The following is a 20,553-nucleotide window of genomic DNA, read 5'->3' on the forward strand; positions in this document are numbered from 1 at the left end:
GTTAAGAATCACACACTGAGTGTATTTGGTTGGTTGGTCTGTTAACTACCCATCTCTCTCAAGAGTTGCTTAGCCAACTGCAAATTGATCTTGTAGTGGTACTTGTCTATTCCACATTGTTCTATCTTGCCAAGAAGTAGGCTGTAGCTTGCTTTTATCAAATGCCTTACTGATATCCAAGTATGTTATATCCACATCATTTTCTTGACCCACTAATTTAGTCACTTTATCAAAGAAGGCAGTAAGATTTGCTTTGCATCACCTATTCTTAAGAAACCCATGCTGGCTTCTAGTAATCACCTTGTTCCTTTCTAGGTACTCACAAATCTGCTGCTTGATTGCCTTTTCCAGGATTTTCCCATATGCTGATTAGTCTGTAGTCTCTCAATGATCTCTCCCATTGATACAATAAAGTTAGCTATCAATTTGCAGCATTGTTTCTTGTTCCAGCAACTGGAAAGATGGATGAGAATGCCACCGGATCCTCCATGGGCTTCCTGCTTAGGTCAGTAAAGGTCATGGGTGATAGTTTTAGATGTTCTTTCTTACGTGCTTCAGTGCCATTTGGATCAGCTAAACTTTGAGGGTTGTTCTCTCACATCCCTGTTCTTGGCTGACAGCATACGATACCGTTAAGATTTTGAACAAAACATGTTACTTAACAAATCATGTTCTGGCTTACAAATGTGAATACAGAAGTAGGATAATAAAGATATGACGACTGTTTCCATTGGTTGTCAGAAAATACATTACAATGTTCTGAATGGAGTATAAATATCTAAGGATCCTGTTAAATACAACAATAGGGAGCTCTGTTTTTTTTTTTTTTGACTTAGTAGCGCGTCAAATGAATACTGCAACTGTTGCCACTGTTGTTTGTAAATCTTGATTTATAAATCTGTAGAAAAATGTTCAAGTTTTTCTAGCTGGACTATAGATATCCTCTCCCTTTAAAAAAATGTCCTTCAAAGATTGCAAGAGATACATTGATCAAAGGGTATGATACAGTGGTAGGATTCAAATATTGTTGCCACCGGTTCGGTGGGCATGGCTTGATGGGCGTGCTTTGTGTGCATTCACATACTTTGTGTGCACACGCGCGCCAAATGTACACTTTGCGCAGGTACAGAGGCGTTTGCACAAGTGCAGAGGCGTTCTAACGTGCCTCCTGCAAGCCTGCACGATCCCAGTCATTTCAGCAGCTGCCACGCAGCACTCTTCTGTGCCGCGCAAAGCAGCTGCACTTCAAATTCATCAGATAAAAGCAGGGGTGGGATTCTACCAGTTTGCACCTATTTGCTAGAACCGGTTGTTAACATTCTAAGCAGTTTGGAGAACTGGTTGTTAGAAGAAATTACTGGCCTAATCCTGTAAGGAAGGTAGGAAGGAAACATTCTGGTGTTGCTTACAGAAACTGCCTCTCCGTTAACCCTTATTACATTCTTGGCAGGACTAGACTTCCTGTCTCAGGAACTTCTCTGGAGTTTTTTCCCCCTCTGCTGGTACTTTGCTTGGGTGGAGTGACCATTCAAAATTACAATGGCACTGAAAAAAATGACTGATGACCATTTTTCACATTTACGACTGTTGCAGCATCCCCACAGTCATGAGAGGCCAGGCGAGGAGATGCATGCCTCGATGTGAGTAATGTTGAGTTGACCACGCCCAGCCAGTCACAGGACCACCAAGCCATGCCCACCAACTAAGCCACACCCACCACCTTTGCCATCCCCACAGAACCAGTTGCTAAAAAATTTGAATCCCACCTTTGGATAAAAGTGAGTATTGGGAGCCTAGGCGGGCGGGCGGGCCCAACAGCAGAGCGGTAGAGCGAACTGGTTCGTTCTCTGCTGCTCATTGCTCCTACTGGCTCGCCAGAACTAGGCCGAACTGGTCAAATATCACCACTGGTATGATACTTGGAATTTCCAGACCTTTTTAAAACACACGGAGAGTCTTAAAAATCTTAAAATAGATGTACTAAGTCTGCTGGAGTTCAACACCACTATTATTAAAGTTTAAAGTTAAACTTTTGCCTTTAACACTAATTCTGAGAGTATTGCGCTAGCAGGCTCATTCTAGATGTCATTATTACTCTGTAAAGCCTAAACTAAAGGATCTAGACCACAGTGTCAATCTTGATCATATCACATGATGTCATGTGACATAAATATTGCTACATTTTTTGCATTTGTGGAGCCAGAGTGGGCATGGCTGGAGCATGATGCATCTGGCCTGCGGGCCACCAGTCTGACACCCCTGATCTAGACCAACTACAGAGAGTCCTCAACTTACAACTATTTGTTTAAGGACTGACATTACAACGGCACTGAAAACGTGACTTATGACTGGTTTTCACATGACCGTTGCAGCATCCCCATGGCCATGTGATCAAAATTTGGATGCCTGGCAACTGACATGTATTTATGACAGCTGCACTGACTCTGGGTTATGTGATCACCATTTGCAACCTTCCCAGCCAGCTTCCGACAAGCAAAGTCAATGAAGGAAGCCAGATTAACCTAACAACTTCACAAATCACTTAACAACTGCTGTGAACAACTTAGCAACTGTAGCAAAAAATAAATAAATCATAAGATGGGGCATAACTCACTTAACAATAGCCTTGCTTAAGATTGGAAATTTGGGGCTCAGTTGTCCACCATGACAACTTAATTATGCAGGTCTCTGCGAAGAGAAGTTCAGCTGTCCACTTTTGGAAAACAAACGAGAACGTTCTTGTCACCAGGTTCTGTAAGTGGACAACAAATACAGGGACTTATGACAGTTCATTTAGTGACTGTTCAAAGTTACAATGACACTGAAAAAGTGACTTTTGACAATTTTTCAGTTACAACCATTGTAGCATCCCTGTGATCACGTGATCAAAATTCAGATGCTTGGCAACTGATTCATACTTATGACTATTACTCTCTCAAGGTCATGTGATCATCTTTTGAAACATTTTGACAAGCAATGGGAAAGCTAGATTCACTTAACAACCAAGTTACTAACTTATCAACTGCAGTGATTCATTTAACAACTATTGCAAGAAAGGGCATAAAATGGGACAAAGCTCACTTAACAAATATCTCACTTAAAAAGAAATTTTGGGCTCAATTGTGGTCGTAAGTCGAGGACTACCTGTATTCCAGGATCAGACTACTTACAAGTCTGTCTTTTCTCCCCCCCCCCGTAATTAAAAAAATAAACTTTGCTTTTACTTTTTTCATTTTATGTTAAGCTATTACTATTGTTTTTATAGTCATCACTAATCACTTGACAGCTCAAACCAGTGCTGACTCAGTAGTATTAATTGCACAAAATTCTGCTTGAAATGGACCAGTGAGATTCTTTGCTGAGAGGTAAATAAGAACTGAGAAAGGACAACTCACCTAATAATGTAGGACAAAATAAAACAGAAGATATTAGATAAGAACTAGAACAAATCAAAGCATCACATGAAAGAATTTTAAAAGAGGGTGAAGATTTAGGTATGTTTCAGAGGTATATTTCAGAGAATTTAGAAAAATGTCCGTCGTAAGAGAACAAGTAGTTAAGAATTGCTGAAAAAGAAGAAGAGTTATTAAAGGGAAAGAAGGAAAACGATTCAAATAACTTCTGAAACTGAAGAAAAAAAACTAGAAAAATCTGGGCTAACAGAAACAGCAAGTAAGTTTTGCAAAAGAACAGAAGCCTAGAGTGCATTATTTCTTTTGAAATCATTGCATTAAACATAGAGGAACTTTAAATAGCAGTATGTAGTAAAAACAAGAAGCCAAGACATCGCAAAAATGTCCAGGGGACTTGGCTTGAACACATGAAATTTTCGCTTATTCCCATATGGCAAAAAATGAGTAGCAGTTTTATTAAAGAAATCACTTGTCAGCAGATAACTACTTTCTATTTTTCTGCTCTATTTTTATCAAGATATATTTGAAAATTAGAAAATTAGTGTCAGCCATGGATGAGAATTATTTTTTCAGATTGATTTTTCAAAGGGTGGAATCAAAAGATCAAACATGGCTCAAATGGCAAAATTAAAAGCCATTGTCAGCCCCTCAGGAGATTCAACTTCAGATGAAGTCAATTGAGAGGAAAGAAGAGCCAATAGTCTGTCATAAAATGAACATAGAGAGAAGTTAATCGATATTGTCAAAACGGCTGATGAGTTGGAAAGGCATGTTACAGCACAAAAGTTTACAATAAAATGATCAGATTGGGTTTCCTTGAATACAGAAATCATGAAATTTCAGCAGTAAATCCTTAGTCAAGTTCAAATGTTATCCTGGAAACATGTGTGATCAAAGTTTAGTGAATATCCTTACTAAAATTAGATGAAATATTGGGGTACTAACCTCCCCAAACATCACTACCTGGGCATCTAGCCTGAACACTCAAGAATCATGAGGACAGTGGCTCAACAAACTATTAGGCTAAAGGGTATGAAATATAATAGTACTTCAGCAATGGGAATAATTTCATTTATTAATCTCAGTTAATGTGAATTTAATGTTGACGACTACGGTAGGAATGAGAAAGGTAAGTGTCAAGAAAATTTTTAAAGAGATAAGTTGGCAACATTTTTAGGGGGGAACTTCCTATTATTTCGATTCCATTTGAGTTTATAAAATGTAGCATTAAATCAAGAGATTGGAGGGTAGTGACAAATACGTAAAAAAGATAAAACTAAACAAACAAAACTCCCTATTCTATTGCTTTTATTTCTAAGGGGAAGTACAGTTAGCATCGTGAACATTCCTAAAGAAACTGATAGCATCTTTCATTATATTCTGTGGATTCAGAAATGTAACTTTTCCATACGAATTATTTATGCTATTCTTATTAAAACTAATGTTTCCCTTCCCTTTTTAATTAATAATCTCTTAGACTTGTTTTAATTTGTTCTGGTTTAACCACCCTTTTTGCCACCCTCTCAATCCCATTTAATATATGTTTTCATGCCCTTTGCTATTCCCCCTCTGTAATTACCAATTTAACCCCTGCTCATTAATTACTGCCCTATCAATGCGTTGGTTGGTCTCTAAATACATCTCTAATTAACCTGTCTCTCTACGATTAAATGCGTTATTCTCCTTACGCTGGCAACGCATTACTTATTCAACCTTAGCCCCTGCTATTTATCAGGGTAGCAATTCCTAGGAATACCTATTTAATTAGTCCTTCGTTTCCCATCAGCAACAAGGTACGTATTAACCGCTCCACTCCGGAGGGGAGAGAGTGCTGCCCCCTCTCGCCTCAGCAATCAATGGCTCGCCTCACAACGAAAGAGCCCGGCATTTATTCATCGATGAGGCGATCAACCGGTTAATAAACAACCCCTCGAGTGCCTCTAAAGCACCCGCTCCTCATCTTAAAACCTAGAGGCGACGCAGCGCTGCTTGTATCAAGCAGCCCTTACGTCAATTAATGTTCCCTCACTGCCCCCCCCCCGCCCCCGTCCCCCCAAAAGACACCATACATACATACATACATACATATACACATACATACATACATCCTCAGGGCCAGTCAGAGGCTGAAGCCCTTAAAAGAGCGCGCGGATGTTTTCCCTGCCCGCGGCTGTCACCGTGGGCTGCCTTCCCGTCCGGGCTCCAGGAGCCACTTTTTCCTTCCCGTCTTGGGGGTTGCCCGGCTCATAGTTGAGAAAGGGGAGGAGGAGAGGAGGAGGAGGACCAAGACCCATCAGGCCCGGCCCTTCGCCGCGCCTCGTTGCTCTTCACTTCTCCGCCCTACGCTCCGCCGTGGCTGCTGCTTGTTTAGCGGGGGTCGCCTTGACTCCAGTGGGCGGCTTCATTGTTTTTTTGTTTTGCCCACCGCGATCCGTAAGGGAAAGAAAGGCGGAGGAAAGGCCACGCACGGCTGGGCGCGCTTGGCGGCAGGAGGAGGCGCGACGGGGCTGTTTTGCTCACCACCGACGGACTCTCCGACCGACTGACCGACCCAACCAACGCCGTTCGGCGCTCCTGTCAGTCGGTGAGGGGCGCGGGTAGGAGGCGGGTTCCTTCTTCTTGCCCTCGTTGGCGGGTATGAGAAGGCCCTGCCGAACGGCAGCAGCACAAACTGCGGTCCTGCAGAGCCTGACGCAGAACCGGGCCCGGAGCCTCGACTGCTCCTGACAACGCAACCCACAGCCTCCGCCGCCGCCGTCTCGCCATGCGTCCCGCGCGGTGGTGGTCGGGGCCGGCCCTGGCTTTGGCCTTGGCCGTGGCTCTGGCTGGGATGGGCACCTGGAGCCTGGCCAAGGGTGAGTATCGAGGAAAGGGGCTCGTGGTGGTTCGGGGTGACGGGTTTCCCTCCTCCCCCCAAAGCCCTAGTTTGAATAGTAACAGCGGCAGAAACAGCGCTAGCGAGAAGACAGTAATATGCATGCATGTCTTGGTTGCGTTGCTGCGGTGCAGCCTTCATATCACTTACTTGGGGTGAGGTTATTTGGAAGCGCTTACCTAGGGCTGCCAAAGGTATGTCTCTTGATAAATAACTTGTTCGTGCAAGGACAAGTGATCTCAGCGGTGTCTGAGGATCTATCTATCTATCTAATCTAATCTAATCTAATCTACCTTGTCTGCCTGTCTGTCTATATATCTACACCTGTATTTATCTAATCTTCATTTAGCCCATCCTATCACATTTTTACATCTCCCATCTTACCCAAGTGACTTTGGGAGGTATAGAAGGATGCTTTAGAGTTTTTCTTTACAGTCAGATTTAAGTTAAAAACTAGGCATGTGTGTGCATATAGTAGACAATTCCCTTCATGGGAATGTGGTTCGAAGTTTTCCAGTGAAACGTTTTGTCAGTGCAATGCCACAAATAGTTACAAAAGTGGGAGCACCTATTGAATGAGGCTAAGGCTGGGTTTTCTAGTCCATTTTTTTCTCCAGGACTATTTGCTCTGAGGCTTCTTTTATATTGTTATTATTTGATCATTATTACTGTAATAATTGTATTGGCAATTTAATATTACTTGCCAAAGTGACTGGATAAGTCTTATGTGTGCCTCTTTTTGCTTCCTAAGTAGAACGTGATAGTAATATGGATATCATATCCTCAGTTTGTGAATTTTATGGTGGTAAAAAAATCTTATGACAGTTTGACAACTAATTTATTGTATTTGATAGTACTTCTACCCCAGGGGTGTCAAATTAAATTTCATTGAGGGCCACATCAGGATTGGTTTTGACCTTGGAGGGCCAGGTGGGGGCGTGGCCATGGTGGGTGTGACATGGGACCGCACCTCCACAGACATGGTTTTATAAACTTCTAAAAAAAGAGAGGTGTACACTATTGTGATTTTGTTTTTTTAATACTTACTTGATCTACTTGATCACCTTATGAGAGAGAGAGAGAGAGAGAGAGAGACCAGACTCCATAGGAAGACTAGAACTCCATAGGAAGACTAGACATAAAATTATTGACAGGCTACAGTAGCAGAATCCTGCAAGCCTGAAAGATAAAATATTTTACTTTTCCTCCCTTTTATAACCTGAGTCAAGGACAGCCTCCTGCAGCGCCCTGGGTTTGGGCCTGGAAGACCACCTGGGCAACTCCAGAGGCCCCATTTTGGGCCTGGATAACTCCAGAGACCTGTTTTAGACCTGGAAGGCTTCCTGGGCGGCTCCGGAGGCCAAAAGCAAGGACAGGGGGGTGCGTGCCCCACCCACGCCCCATTTTTGCTAGCAGAGGCACTGCGGGCCAGTTCTTTGTTATTTCTAGACTGGCCCTGTGGACCATCCCATGGGCTGGATCCAGCCTGCAGGTCTTGAGTTTGACACTCCTACTCTTTCCTATGCAGTTTGTAAAAAAATTAAAACAACTCAAGAAGTATCTTAACCTGACACTGGCTTAAAAATAATATTTAATATTTATTTACCCTAACATTTTACATTTTAGTAACCTTTACTAAGAATTATTTAGTGTGAATCCCCTTCAAACTTTTTCAAGATAGGGTATATTGTCACTATCAAAGAAAAACTTTACTGTGTAAATTGTGATTGAATTCTGTAGAAGAATTACTTTTGCATTTTTGCTACTCTAAAATAAGCAGAGCTCTTAAAAGTGTTTATTGGATAACATCCTGGATGTGTAAGTATACTTATTTATTTTAATATGTTTGTATTCTACTTACCCTCCATATACGCTAGCTGCAAATTATTGAGTGTTAACTATTGTAAACATTGGTCTTAAACACATAAAGGATCATTAAAACCAGACTAAATCCCGTGTTGGACAAAATAAATAAAATTGCATGTACCATTTTATTCTGAATATTTTTGCTAGTTGATATGCTGTATGATATATACTATTGTATATTTGATGTAACATTATTAATATTACTTATTTAATCACATTCGTACTCTTAGGTGTTTTCTTAGAATTCATATTTGGATCTCTCAGTGGTATCTAGTTCAAGCATCCACTTTTTTTTCAAGTTATATCCTGGGTTACTTGGAATAATAATTTTAAGAATGTTACGTTATAGTCCAGAGTAGCTCATTTGGGATAGGCAATAGGTTTCTCATTCAAGGAAGTTAACAACTGTACTGTTTATACTATTGTTGATAGTGACTTGGTGACATTAATATTTATGACATTTTATGGTAAAGGAGCATTTTATTTTAAATTGTACGAATGCACAGATATATATTAAAGAAAAGCTCAGGTCCCCATTTTTCAGATTGAACATAAAGGTGGCTCAAAAATAGAAAATTACATTTGTATGAAGTTGCAGTACTGGTTAGGACTTCAGTAGGGTTTTTTGTAAAGTATTGAAATTATTAAATTTAATAGCTGTGTTTATTATGATGTGTGTACATGTACTATGCTTGTGAACAGCATTAAAGTCTTTTGCAGTTTTATTGACTCTTCATTTTCCAGCCATTTTTCCAATAAATATTTCAAGGATTAGTAAAAGTAAATAATATTGAACTGAATTACTTCCATAAAGCCAATGGAATGATTCCATTGAAAACTTGTTCTTTTATGGGTCTGCATCCCTCTTCCTGTCTCAATTAGCTTCCTTGTCTGTTATAATGATTATAAATGTTCTATTGTGAGGAACAAAAGGCAGATTTGTTTGTCACAGTGTAGCAGCAAATTGTGTCCTCCAAATAAAGTAAGGGGGTGCAGTGACTCAGAGGTTAAAGACACTGAGCTTGTCAGTTGGAAACCTAACAGCCCAGGTTAGAGACCTAAGCGCTGCTTGATAGGGTGAGCTCCCATTACATGCTCCACCTCCTGCCCTCCTAGCAGTTCAAAAGCATATAAATGTGAGTAGATAAATAGGTACCACTTCAGTGGGAAGGTAGCAGCATTCCATGCACCTCAATGTATTATTATGCTCACTGAAGTGTCTTTGGACAATGCTGGCTCCCTCAGCTAAGAAACAGATGAGCATTGCACCCTCAGTCCAACATGTCTGGACAGAAGAAACCTTTACCTTTATAATATCAACCTCTGTAAGCCTAAACCACTGATGTAAGAAATACATGTTATGATACTTTTATTTTTCTATGGGTGAAAATTGTGTCCTTTTTCTAGTTTCCTTGGTTTGTATTATTTTTAGAAAAGTGAGCCAATTAATACGAGAAATACATTTGGCAATGATAGATGGGACTAAAGCTATTTCTTCTATGAATTTAACTTAGAGAATTTTTGCATGCTATGAATTGCATTGAGTAAAAAATAAATCATGGCCTTTTGTATGGAGAGGCCTATTTCAAGATGAAAAGGTTTTTTTTTCCTACAGAAAAAAACTTTGAGAGTTATGAAGGGAAAGTTCAAGGTGTAACAGGATACTACATGGCTGTAATTCTTTTGACACTTTGGAGTATTTCAGTAAGGGAACCACTTTGTCCCCAATGTAAGGAAAATATTAAATCCAAATTTGGGTGGGTATGTATGCACGCACGCACACACACACACACACACACACATTAAATTTTATGTTGGTTGTTGAAACATTTCACTTAAGGTTAACTACAATAATTCCCGTGCTTAACCAAGCCTTTTGGATCTACCACTTTTAATGTTTTGCCACAAATATTTTGAAATGGGTCCTAGTTTCTCCTTCCCAGTGTTTTGTGTTTTTAATTTGCCTTCTGCATCAGGTTCTAAAATGGTTTCTCTCAAATGTGGCATTGGGAACATGCAGAGGTATAATTGTACAATCACTGTCTATATATTCAGAACTGGCTATATATAAAATAGGGAGTCAAAATGACACTTTGCCAGAGAGGTTATGTTAGCATTCTTTTATGCAAAGTGCTGGTTGGCATTCTGGGTTTTTGAGTTGTGCCAAGAAAACACACAGTTCCATCTTGAGGGTTGTCTATCTCTCTGTGAACACATATACAAAAACAAATATTTTACAGCATTTGCTAACTGGTACAAAGTAACTTCTTTTTAATGTAGTAAGTATTACCTTTAAATAAACAAAATATGTTTGTGAGTTGGTATTGGCATTTAAGCAAAATGAGGTAAATGAAGGAAACCTAAACAAGTTCCTGCAGAAAATAATAGTAGTACTACTGTAGCATGTGATGGCAGTTTATTAACTGAATTAGATTTATCTGTTCTATGTTGGTGTTTGGTGTTTTTCCCCAACCAAATATTAATTTTCTTTCTAGAACTCAAAGCCTAGACTAGTCAACAGGCGTGCATTTCTACAGTAATATCATAAATGTGATTCTTTAAATAGAAATTTAGATAATAAGGTATTTTCCAACTTCAAAAAAAGATCTTTGAAACCTTGTGAATGGAGAAATGTCTTGATAGATCTATGTTTAAATTTGAATTTAGCTGATTCACACTTCTTTCAATATTAGGGTTTTAATTATTATGAGTTTGAAACATGTTAATGGAAAAAAATGAAAACAGTCAGTAAGGCAATATGCTTCTCCAAAGGTTTAAATGGCTAGTGTATTTTTGTAGATTTAGTGGAATTTAGTAAGAAAATATTATTTTCATATTACAGAAAGAAAGTATAAATGATCAAACAGACAACTTACTTTCTTAAAATAATTCCTTATTGATTTGAGCATTTTGGATTGCCAGTGAACTTGCCCTGATTTTATTTGAATTAACTGAAGGATATGCAGCTTAACATGATGGTATTTGCTGGCAAGTGAAATTATAAATATCTTTCTCCCTGAATATTTTAAATATAAATAAAAAGTATGATTTGAGACGTACTTGATTGCAACTTTATGTTCTCCTTATTAGCGTCTTTCTTCTGTTCATGGCCTGAGGTCTTATGTTCTGTTCTCCAGGGCTCCCCGTACAAAAAAACCAAAGTTTCATATGAGTCATTAAGTCTTTAATCTTACTCAGATTATTTACTGTAAACATACACTTGCATTCCAGAATTGCCCCAGCAAAGTGCTATTTTGACTTTACTCTTTGATAGCTGAAGGGTATACTATCAAATTAGCTTATATAATAAATTGTGTCCCTCCCCCTTTCCTGGTTTCATTCCCTGACTTTCTGGGGCTATTACTTCTATAGTTGAGCCGTATTGGCAGACTTTGAACTGAATTCATTTTATACCTGAGACTGGAATATTGGTAATTGGTGGTATCTTTGTTGCAGAGATGGTATGCTGCTGATTCTGCTTCATTTGGTTCTTATAGTTCAACATTTCTATACAGCACAGAGACAAATTTGTAAAGAAATTAAGTAGGTTTTCCTCAAGGATTAGAAAGTGAACTTCGCATTAGACCTGTTAACCAGAGCTGTTTTGAAAGCATATTGTTATTCCTGCTATTTGAATTGGATTGGCATTTTAGAATAGTTGGGGTTTTGTTGTGTGGCTATCTTGTTCCTTGCACTAGGACAGGAAGTCAGGCTTGATTTCCTTGGGTTCCTTCAATATGTGTATTAGATTATTGCTTATTTAAACTTTTGTAAAGCTGGAAGACATGAAACTAGTCTGTATACCTAATTCAAAGAATTTACACAAATAGATTGGGTATACATTTAATAATAAATTATTTTAATAAGTAATTTAATAATTAATACATAACAGATACAGGGATTTTCACCCATCTTTTTTTCCAGGTGGGAAATGTAAGTTAAACCTCATTTTGAACTCTTACTCTGCAATAGCTTGGTTTTGATATAAAACACCGTAGCCAAATAACTTTGTTTGCTGCTTGGTTTATTTTTTTTAAAGAAGCAAGTATTAGGATTGATCAGGGAGTGTGAACACACTAAGAGAAATCTGTGTTGCCAAGTAATTCTAGAAATATCTTCATTTCCTTTTTAAAAAATAGGTTAGTATTCATATTAGTATTAGCCAAAGACAATGAAGACAATGTGAGGAAGGATTTTTTTCAAATTAGAGGATCTCTTATGGGACTAATTTGATTTTGTAGCTATATATGCAGTGTAAAAACATTATGTACCATTGTTCCAGAGTACTTCTATTATTTATTGATCGTGTATGCATTTCTAATATGTATACATAACGAAGTCCAAGTATGTAAAAAAAAAAGAATTACCACATTAAAATAATTACAACAGAATCTAAAAAGGTATTACAGTGATAGGTAAAAAGTTATGCTAAAACATTATAAAGAGAAAAACCACCTCATAGAACCAAGTTTCAGGATTCTAGTACAAATATATAACTATTACAGACTCAGCAGCACTTAACTTAAAGATTAACTTAACTTAAATGTAATTTTGTCAAATAGCATTTACTCAAGCACCTCTTCTATATAATTTAGCTTTCAGTTGCACTGTAAACACATAAAACGAATTGTGCTGAGTTCAACATGAAACCTGAAAGAGAAGCAAGCAGATCATGATTTTTGGGGGGTACCTGTATGGAGAGACCTAAACAAAGAAGGATGAAAGGGATGATAATCCACTGCCCTTTACGTCAAGGCAGAGCTTATCAGAATTGCATGTTCTCATAAGGATTTCTTGATTAGCTATCATCACTTTCTTAAAAATCATGTTTTTTTTCTTTCATGCTTCGTAATCCAGTATCAAACGTGTTTATGATCTTCTAGTTGCCTTAACAAATTTTAAAAAGAAAGCAAGACATTAAACTTATTCATTACCCTTGAAAGCTGAGCAGAACTATCTTGATGAACAAATCCTTGAAGAAAGCACACTCCTTTTATCTAATGAGATATTTGGTTCGCTGTAGTAGAATAGATGCCAACAACATCACTTCCTGATTATTTTAAATTCCTTTAGTTGAAAGGTTAGCTGTTCTGATGTCCTAATTCCATCTTCTTGGTTGTAAGAAAAGCATTGTAAGGCCAGGAAAAATTACAATGTATTACATTTTTCAATGCGTTCTTTTCTTGCCAGGCGAAGTGGACTGCTGAATGGCATATTTTCTTTCTCCAAGTCATATTATGCAAGCTTTAATACATCTGGGTGTTTTTTTTGGGGGGGGGGCATTTATGTAAGTTGTATCACTTACAGTAGTTCATCGGGGATTTTTTTCCTTTTATCTCCAGTGTAATCTTTAGTATTCACTCTTTGGAAATATTCTGAAGTGGTAAAAGTGATTAGCTACAATCTTAGTTATCCTAACCTCTCTTTAGAGAGGACCATAAATCATAGATGATGCTGCCAAAGGATGTTACACAAGAAACACATCTTCTCCATTGCTTACTGATTTTCCTTTTTTATATAGCAATTATTTAGGGGGAAATACCTAGTCTTGGTTTTAGGTACTTTAGCAAATACTATGGATGAAGTTGACAAGTATATATTTGTTTGTTATAGGTTTGTTAAAATATTTTCCTTAAGGTTTTCCATTAAGAAAATATAGATGACTTTAAAACAGGATTTGGAAAGAAAGATAATGTCCGGTGGGCATAATGCCTGTGAGTGCCAGCTGCAATGGCTACAGACTTCAGAAGCATCCAGGTGGTCAAAAAGGCAATACAACGCTGACCTCTAAAAGGACTTTGAATGCTCTTTAATGAGAACAGGGCTGTTTCTCACAGGCTTAGATAAGCCTGGATAGAGGATGGAAGATGCTCTTATTAACTGTGTTATAACTGTGTGCTAGGGTGGTTATTTCTTCTCCAGTGCAATTGCTTGATTTTTAAAATTATTTTAATGCTGTGTAAGCCACACAAAGTTGTTTGATAGCCTTGGAATTTGAGCACATTAAGACTTAAAATGTTTTATTATTTAAATCCAAGGATCTTGCTCAGTTTTTATCTTAATACATTTGCAGTATAAGAAATCCATTAAAAATACTATTTTGCCATCTCTATTTTGATCTTCACAAATGTTAAAGCAGAGATAGTTATTTGTCCCGAGACCCTTCCTGTATTACCTTTTAAGGCATCAGAAGTATTGCTTTAAAACAAAGTAAAAAATTCCATTGATGATTTATGAGACAACTTAGCTATAATGCCAAAAGAATCCTGTTGAGTAACCATATTGTTCCAGATTTCACAGTAATGTTCCCAAGTTAATATTTTTTAAATTAATGGGTCTTAAATGATTACACACAAAGTGGCATTTGTAATTTAATTACTCTAGAATGCATCTATGAAGCTAGATTTGCAGTCTTCAGAAACACGTACTTAAGACTATGGATAAGAAGGTTGTACATTCTGTATTGTGCTAGTAGGGCTCCTGTGGTGGAATGAAGTCTAAATCTGGCCCAAGTTGCAGACTCAGCACTGAAGAAACCAGGTTGCTCAATGTTTTGCAGTGATTGAGTTTATGAGACAATTTTTGCTAGGAAAGTATTGTTTTCTTACATGGCTTTGGTTCCCCCCCCCCTCCACTTGTGAAAAGGGTTCCTAGGACAATAGTCCAGCTTGCTAGATCATGTTGGCATTGGCCACAGTGATGGCATTTGTCAGGACTAAGTATAAATGGCTTTTGTGGATATTAGGGTGTTTGGTTGCCTTTATTTCCCTTTCTAATTCAACTTGTATAGCACAACAAGTTTGTTTCGGAATCAAAGGAGTTTGTGGTCATTTGGGTTACGTGTATTTAATTAATAGTGTGTTCTGTTTAGTGGAACTTACTCCTAACTAAGAGAGTTTAATACTCTATGTTTTGCTAGTCTCTGTTATGAGATTTGTATTGGGCCAAGATATACATTAAAAAGAGACCCAGAATGTTACAGATGTAATTTAACATTCTCTATTAGTACATGTAATTCTAGCTTTGAAACTAAGAAAGTTCTCTTTTTTAGTCATTGGAATGGCAGTTCTGATGCTCCAGACTGCTCTTAGGAAAGCAACTGCAGTGCTTTCTGTTCCCTAAGATGACAGCAGGCTAATATGACAAATGTATGTGTTGCTCATAATAATGTAGATATTCAGATCCTCCTTTTGCTGCTTAAGAAATGCCCTATAGGCCTTCTCCCATTTCAGTCAAATGGCTGCAGGGCGCTTTGTTCAGTCAGTGATAGATTCAATGTAGAGTAAAGTCCTACACTTAGGCAAGAAAAACCAAAAGTACACATGCAGATTGGGTGAAACCAGGCTCAATAGCAGTAAATGTGAGAGGGATCTTGGAGTCTTAGTGGACCACCAGCTAAATATGAGCCAACAGTGTGCAGCAGCAGCCCAAAAAGCTAATGCAATCCTAAATTGCATTAACAGTGGGATACAATTGAGATCAAGAGAGGTACTAATACTACCCTATAAAGCCTTAGTAAGGCCACACCTAGAGTACTGCATCCAGTTTTGGTCACCACACTATAAAATAGATGTTGAGACTCTGGAAAAAGTACAGAGAAGAGCAACCAGGATGATGAGGGACTGGAGACTAAAACATAGGAAGAACGGTTACAGTAACTAGGCATGGCTAGTCTAGTGAAGAGAAGTCTAGTGAAGAGAAGGACCAGGGGAGACATGATAGCAGTTTGAGGGGCTGCCATGGAGAGGAGGCAGTCCAGCTATTTTCCAAGGCACCCGAAGGCCAGACAAGGAATAATGGATAGAAACTGATCAAGGAGAGATTCAACCTAGAAATAAGGAGAAACTTTCTGACAGAACAATCAACCAATGGAACAGCTTGCCCTCAGAAGTTGTGGGAACACCATCACTTGAGACTTTCAAGAAAAGATTGGACTGCCATCTGTCAGAAATGGTGTAAGGTCTCCCGCTTGGGCGGGGGGTTAGACTAAATGACCTATAAGGTTCCTTCCAACTCTGATGATCTGTTATCTGTTATCTTAGAATGGATAGCACCAGAGACTGAACAATTGTTGCATAGCTGCCTTTGATTGGCTGCCATGTTACAGATACACACAAATGAAAAAGTGAGTTCAAAGTGCATTCTTAATGCCTTGAGGCTTTTTGAGTTCATTTAGATGGGCCATAGTGCTAGATACATCTTAGTTGCATACAGGGTTGTTAACTGAGAAATTAATTTACCGAACAATTATGAACATTGCTTTGTTAGGTGTTAAAATGGATGTTATGGAAATACTAATCCCTCCCATCTGTTTTTCTCTGAGGGGTTGATTGCATGTGATGAAATTCATATCAAATCTGAACTGTTCTGTTTACTTAGTGTGTAGGATCTTGCTGCTTCATGAATCGAATGCTACAAATGCTGTGGTTTTCTTACTGAAAGATTATAACCTCAAGCAACACCGCAGAATTATGGTTGACCTATATACTTTACCTCAACTACAATGAATACATGCACATTCCAAGCAATTGTAATAGTGGTGATTATTTTGACAGTGAACGTAATAGTCTTGAGTAATCCCAGAGTTGTAAAATCATAGTTTATAAATGCTTCATTCTTGTGATGAGACAAGTTGTGTGTTTATTTGTGAAATTGTCACTAATTGAGCTGGCTTTTGTAGCATAAATAATCACATTCTTCTATCCCCTCCGGACACAAATATTATGGAAGCAGGCATTAAGAGCTTTTTCTTAGATCTTAGAAAAAATGCCATGTGTGTGATTAAAAAAATGCTACTTGCCATACTTGCCATAGGCCTGGAAGACATAATCTTAGTCTCCATTTAAAAATGCTTCTATCTCCTACAGATGAATGTGCCTAAGTTGAATTACAATGTGCCACATAGAAAAGCAAACACAGGGCATTGGATCAGAAGTATCCATGGGTCTCCGTATGTGAGTGAAGTAAGCCCCATACTATGAAATATAGTAATATGTTTGTTAGGGTTATTAGATATTTTAAGAAAGAGGATTAGTTGATTGTAGAGTTGTAATTGCAGGAATGTTCCAATCTCGGATGGCAAACCTCAGATAAAGAATGTTTCCAAGCAAATACAACTCAGGTAAACAAAGTCACTAATCTTAAGGAGGATTAGAAGGAGGAAGTAAACATATGTTAGACTTTAACTAGAGATAATTAATTGTATGGATTACTGTGCTAAACAGTAACGAAAGTTAAGAAGTAACCAAAGTTAACCAGTGATGGAGGATAACTAAAAATGTGTATAAATGCAAGACTAGACTCCAGTAAAGATCATCATGATTCAGTTGTTCATGATCAAACAACTCGACTGCCTCGTCATTACAACAGTTGATCATCCTAATTATTACCAAAAACACATGCATTTCTAAGAAAGATAAGAGCTTCCCAAAACTTTTGTACCTTGAGCTGAAGTTTCACATCTTGATGATCACAATAACAATGGAACACATAACTGGTGATTTCCACTCCCCGCCCCCTGTAAATGAAGAGGAAAGGAGAAGCTCAAAGCAGTCAAATTGTTTTTTTGCATTCCATGATTTGTCCTTTGGACTCAGCTACTGGGACAACATATAAGACTTGGGCCCTTTTCTTTTTTATTTTATTACCACAGCGGAAAAAAAAGTTATAAAAATACATATTAAATCAACAAATTCATTACTTCATTAAAATAATGCCACAAAAAGTAAGCTCTATTAAAATCTCTTATACACATGGATTTTCCTAATTATTTTTAAAGCCAATGAGTTATTAATTATGTTATTTTTCTGTAAATAATTGAATAACCTTTACCCTAATCATAAACAGCATTTTAATTATTTACAATTCTGTTTTTCAAATTGCATTTCCCAAATCTGATACATTTGCGTAGAATATTAATTGAAATCAAAGTGGTAATCTGCCTTCTTTATTCAGACAGACAAATTGTCTACAAGGTAGCAAATGAAGTATGCTGGACATCTAAATATTTTCCTGCTTGTACCAATATGTTCTGTTAGTACAAATGATTGTTTGGTGGCTTTTGCCAGTAGAATCCTGCAAACCCAGTTATTCCCAGTTATCCTTGTTAAGGCTAGAGATTATTATCATTGCTATACAAGTAGTCCTCCATTTACAACAATTCATTTAGAGACCATTTTAAATTACAACACCACTTTAAAAAGTGACTCATACTTACAAAGAATGAGGACTCATATTTACAACCATTGCACCATCCACCCCCAAGTCATGTGATCAAAATTTGGGTGCTTGGTAACCAGCGTATATTTATGACAGTTGCTGCATCCCAGGTTCACAAAGCTATCTATAGCTTTTATATAGATACCAGTGTTGGACAAAAAAATCCAATCAGGTTCTAAGCCGGGAGAAAGATACTGGAAATAAAATGGAGCCTGGCTACAAGGAAAGAAGGTCTCTGTTTATTTGGTTTCCAGAAACTTCAGTGACAGCAGCACGTTTCTGGGGTAGCTGACAACTGGGTGAATGGATGGATTTTATAGGGTTCTGCGGTTTGGTGATTGTGATGCTCCAGGGGTTGTTCAATGTAGTGAGCCTTGTGCCTTTTGCTATTCTAATGGTGGTGGGTAAAATCTATTACATCCTAAAGGTCATGTCCTCTCCTTAAAATTTGGGTGGGGGAATGTAAATTCTTAATCCCATCTGCTCCAGTCTTCTGTGGAAGCTGTGGCCTAGCCTTTCTTAACAGGTACAGAATAACCATCTCTAAAGACTTGAGGCTTCTGCTTGAGGCTATGGCAGAAGACTGAGGCTGCTTTCTGCCTTTGTTAAGATTTTCTCCATTTCTCCTTTGGGAAAATATAATATTCTGCTTTTTTAACATCCCCCAAAATATTTCATTCTCCAGGAGTGTGTGGGGGGGGGCTTCCCACACCAGGTGTCCTGGAGTTGCTTATTATGGCATTGTAGTGTGTGTATCTATGTGTATCTATGGAAATATGTGTGATGCTTGTTTTTCGTAGAAATGGAATTTGTAAACTGCTCATTTGGAAGCACTAAAATATGTAAACTTAAAAAAATGGATCCCTACAAATCTGATTTTAAAAACTTGTATAAAGTACTTGAGCTTTAGAGATCTGAAAGTTTTATAAATTGAAAAATGGATAAGGCTATAGAGATAAATCTCAAATGCACCCTGTATTTGTTAGCAATTAAAACATGGAGGTAGTAAAGTGTTCTGTCTAGATGTAGTTTGGTGTAGTGGTTAAAGGCCTCAAGCTACAAACCTAGACTGTGAGTTCTAGTCCTGTCTTGGGCCCAAAGCCAACTGAGTGACCTTGGGCCAATCACTTTATCTTAGCCCTAGCAATAATTAATGGCAAATTACTTTTGAAAAAATTTGCCAAGAAAGCTACAGGAACTTGTTCAAATAGTCTCTCAGAATTGGACACGATTGTACAGAAGGATAAATAAAACTTAGAATGCTACCATAAACAGATAATAATTCTTTCTTACATTTTATGAGACAACAAAAACAGCCTCCTGAAGCATGAATAGATTCCCAATAGTATCTAAAGTCCATGATTCCCAACAACTAGAGACCACATTTACTTAGTGATATGTTAATACTCGGGAGGTATTTTTTAGGCTGTATCTGATAATCTATGTTTTCTGCATGCAAATTATTTTTAAAATATACTTCTGGATTAATACATTAGCTGTATATGTACAGCTGTACATGTATGTATATGCAGGGGTGGGCTGCTGGGGGCTCACAGGGGCTTGGGAGAGCCCCCAATAACCTCAGAAAGACAAGCAGCAAGGGAAACCTCTTAATAGGCTTAATTGAACTTCTGGGCATTCAGCCAAGAGCATTTCACACCTTGCAAGTGTTGCAAGCTAGATAAACAATCCACTCAGCGCTTGCAATGGAGAGCCATTGAGAAAGACTCCAAGATCCCTCTCATAGTCATTGTTATTAAGCTTGGTTTCACCCAGTCTTTTATTTAAATATTAAATGCACGAAATAATAAACAACTTTTTGGTTTCTAACCCACAGTGTTAGAGCTGCACTAATGCTAAGACCAAACCAAATAAATCAAATTAAATCTTAGTATAATGTTTGTATCCATGTTAGTGCAAATGACCTGGATATAGCAGGCTATTTCAGTTAGGGCAGTACATTAGAACAAACAGATGCACGTGCTCCTTCATTCCACGTTATCTGAGGCATTTGTGGGGAAGCAGAAATGTGTTGATTTATTGAATTAAGTTGCTTATAAGATTAAATGCCTTTGTAAATTTGAATATAATTTTTATATTTGGAAATTGATGAAGACTCAGAATTGCATCCAAATACAGTACACTGGTTAGAGTTATTTTTTGTCAGGAAAAGAGTTCCAG

The 20,553-nt window shown here is 37.9% G+C and overlaps 1 protein-coding gene across 1 annotated transcript in view; it reads left to right on the forward strand.

The window, feature by feature from the left end:
• Positions 1-5,502: 5,502 nt before the first annotated feature.
• Positions 5,503-20,553, forward strand: part of INSR (insulin receptor) — an 81,882-nt gene continuing 66,831 nt past the window's right edge. Inside the window, exon 1 of the mRNA XM_026698857.2 lies at positions 5,503-6,268. Within this exon, the coding sequence (XP_026554642.1) occupies positions 6,178-6,268 (91 nt within the window). The 5' untranslated portion in view covers positions 5,503-6,177. The remainder of the gene's footprint in view (positions 6,269-20,553) is intronic.

The sequence above is a fragment of the Pseudonaja textilis genome, chromosome 1 (genome assembly GCF_049901715.1).
Source record: "Pseudonaja textilis isolate UNSWEBS1 chromosome 1, rPseTex1.2, whole genome shotgun sequence".
NCBI lineage: Eukaryota > Metazoa > Chordata > Lepidosauria > Squamata > Elapidae > Pseudonaja > Pseudonaja textilis.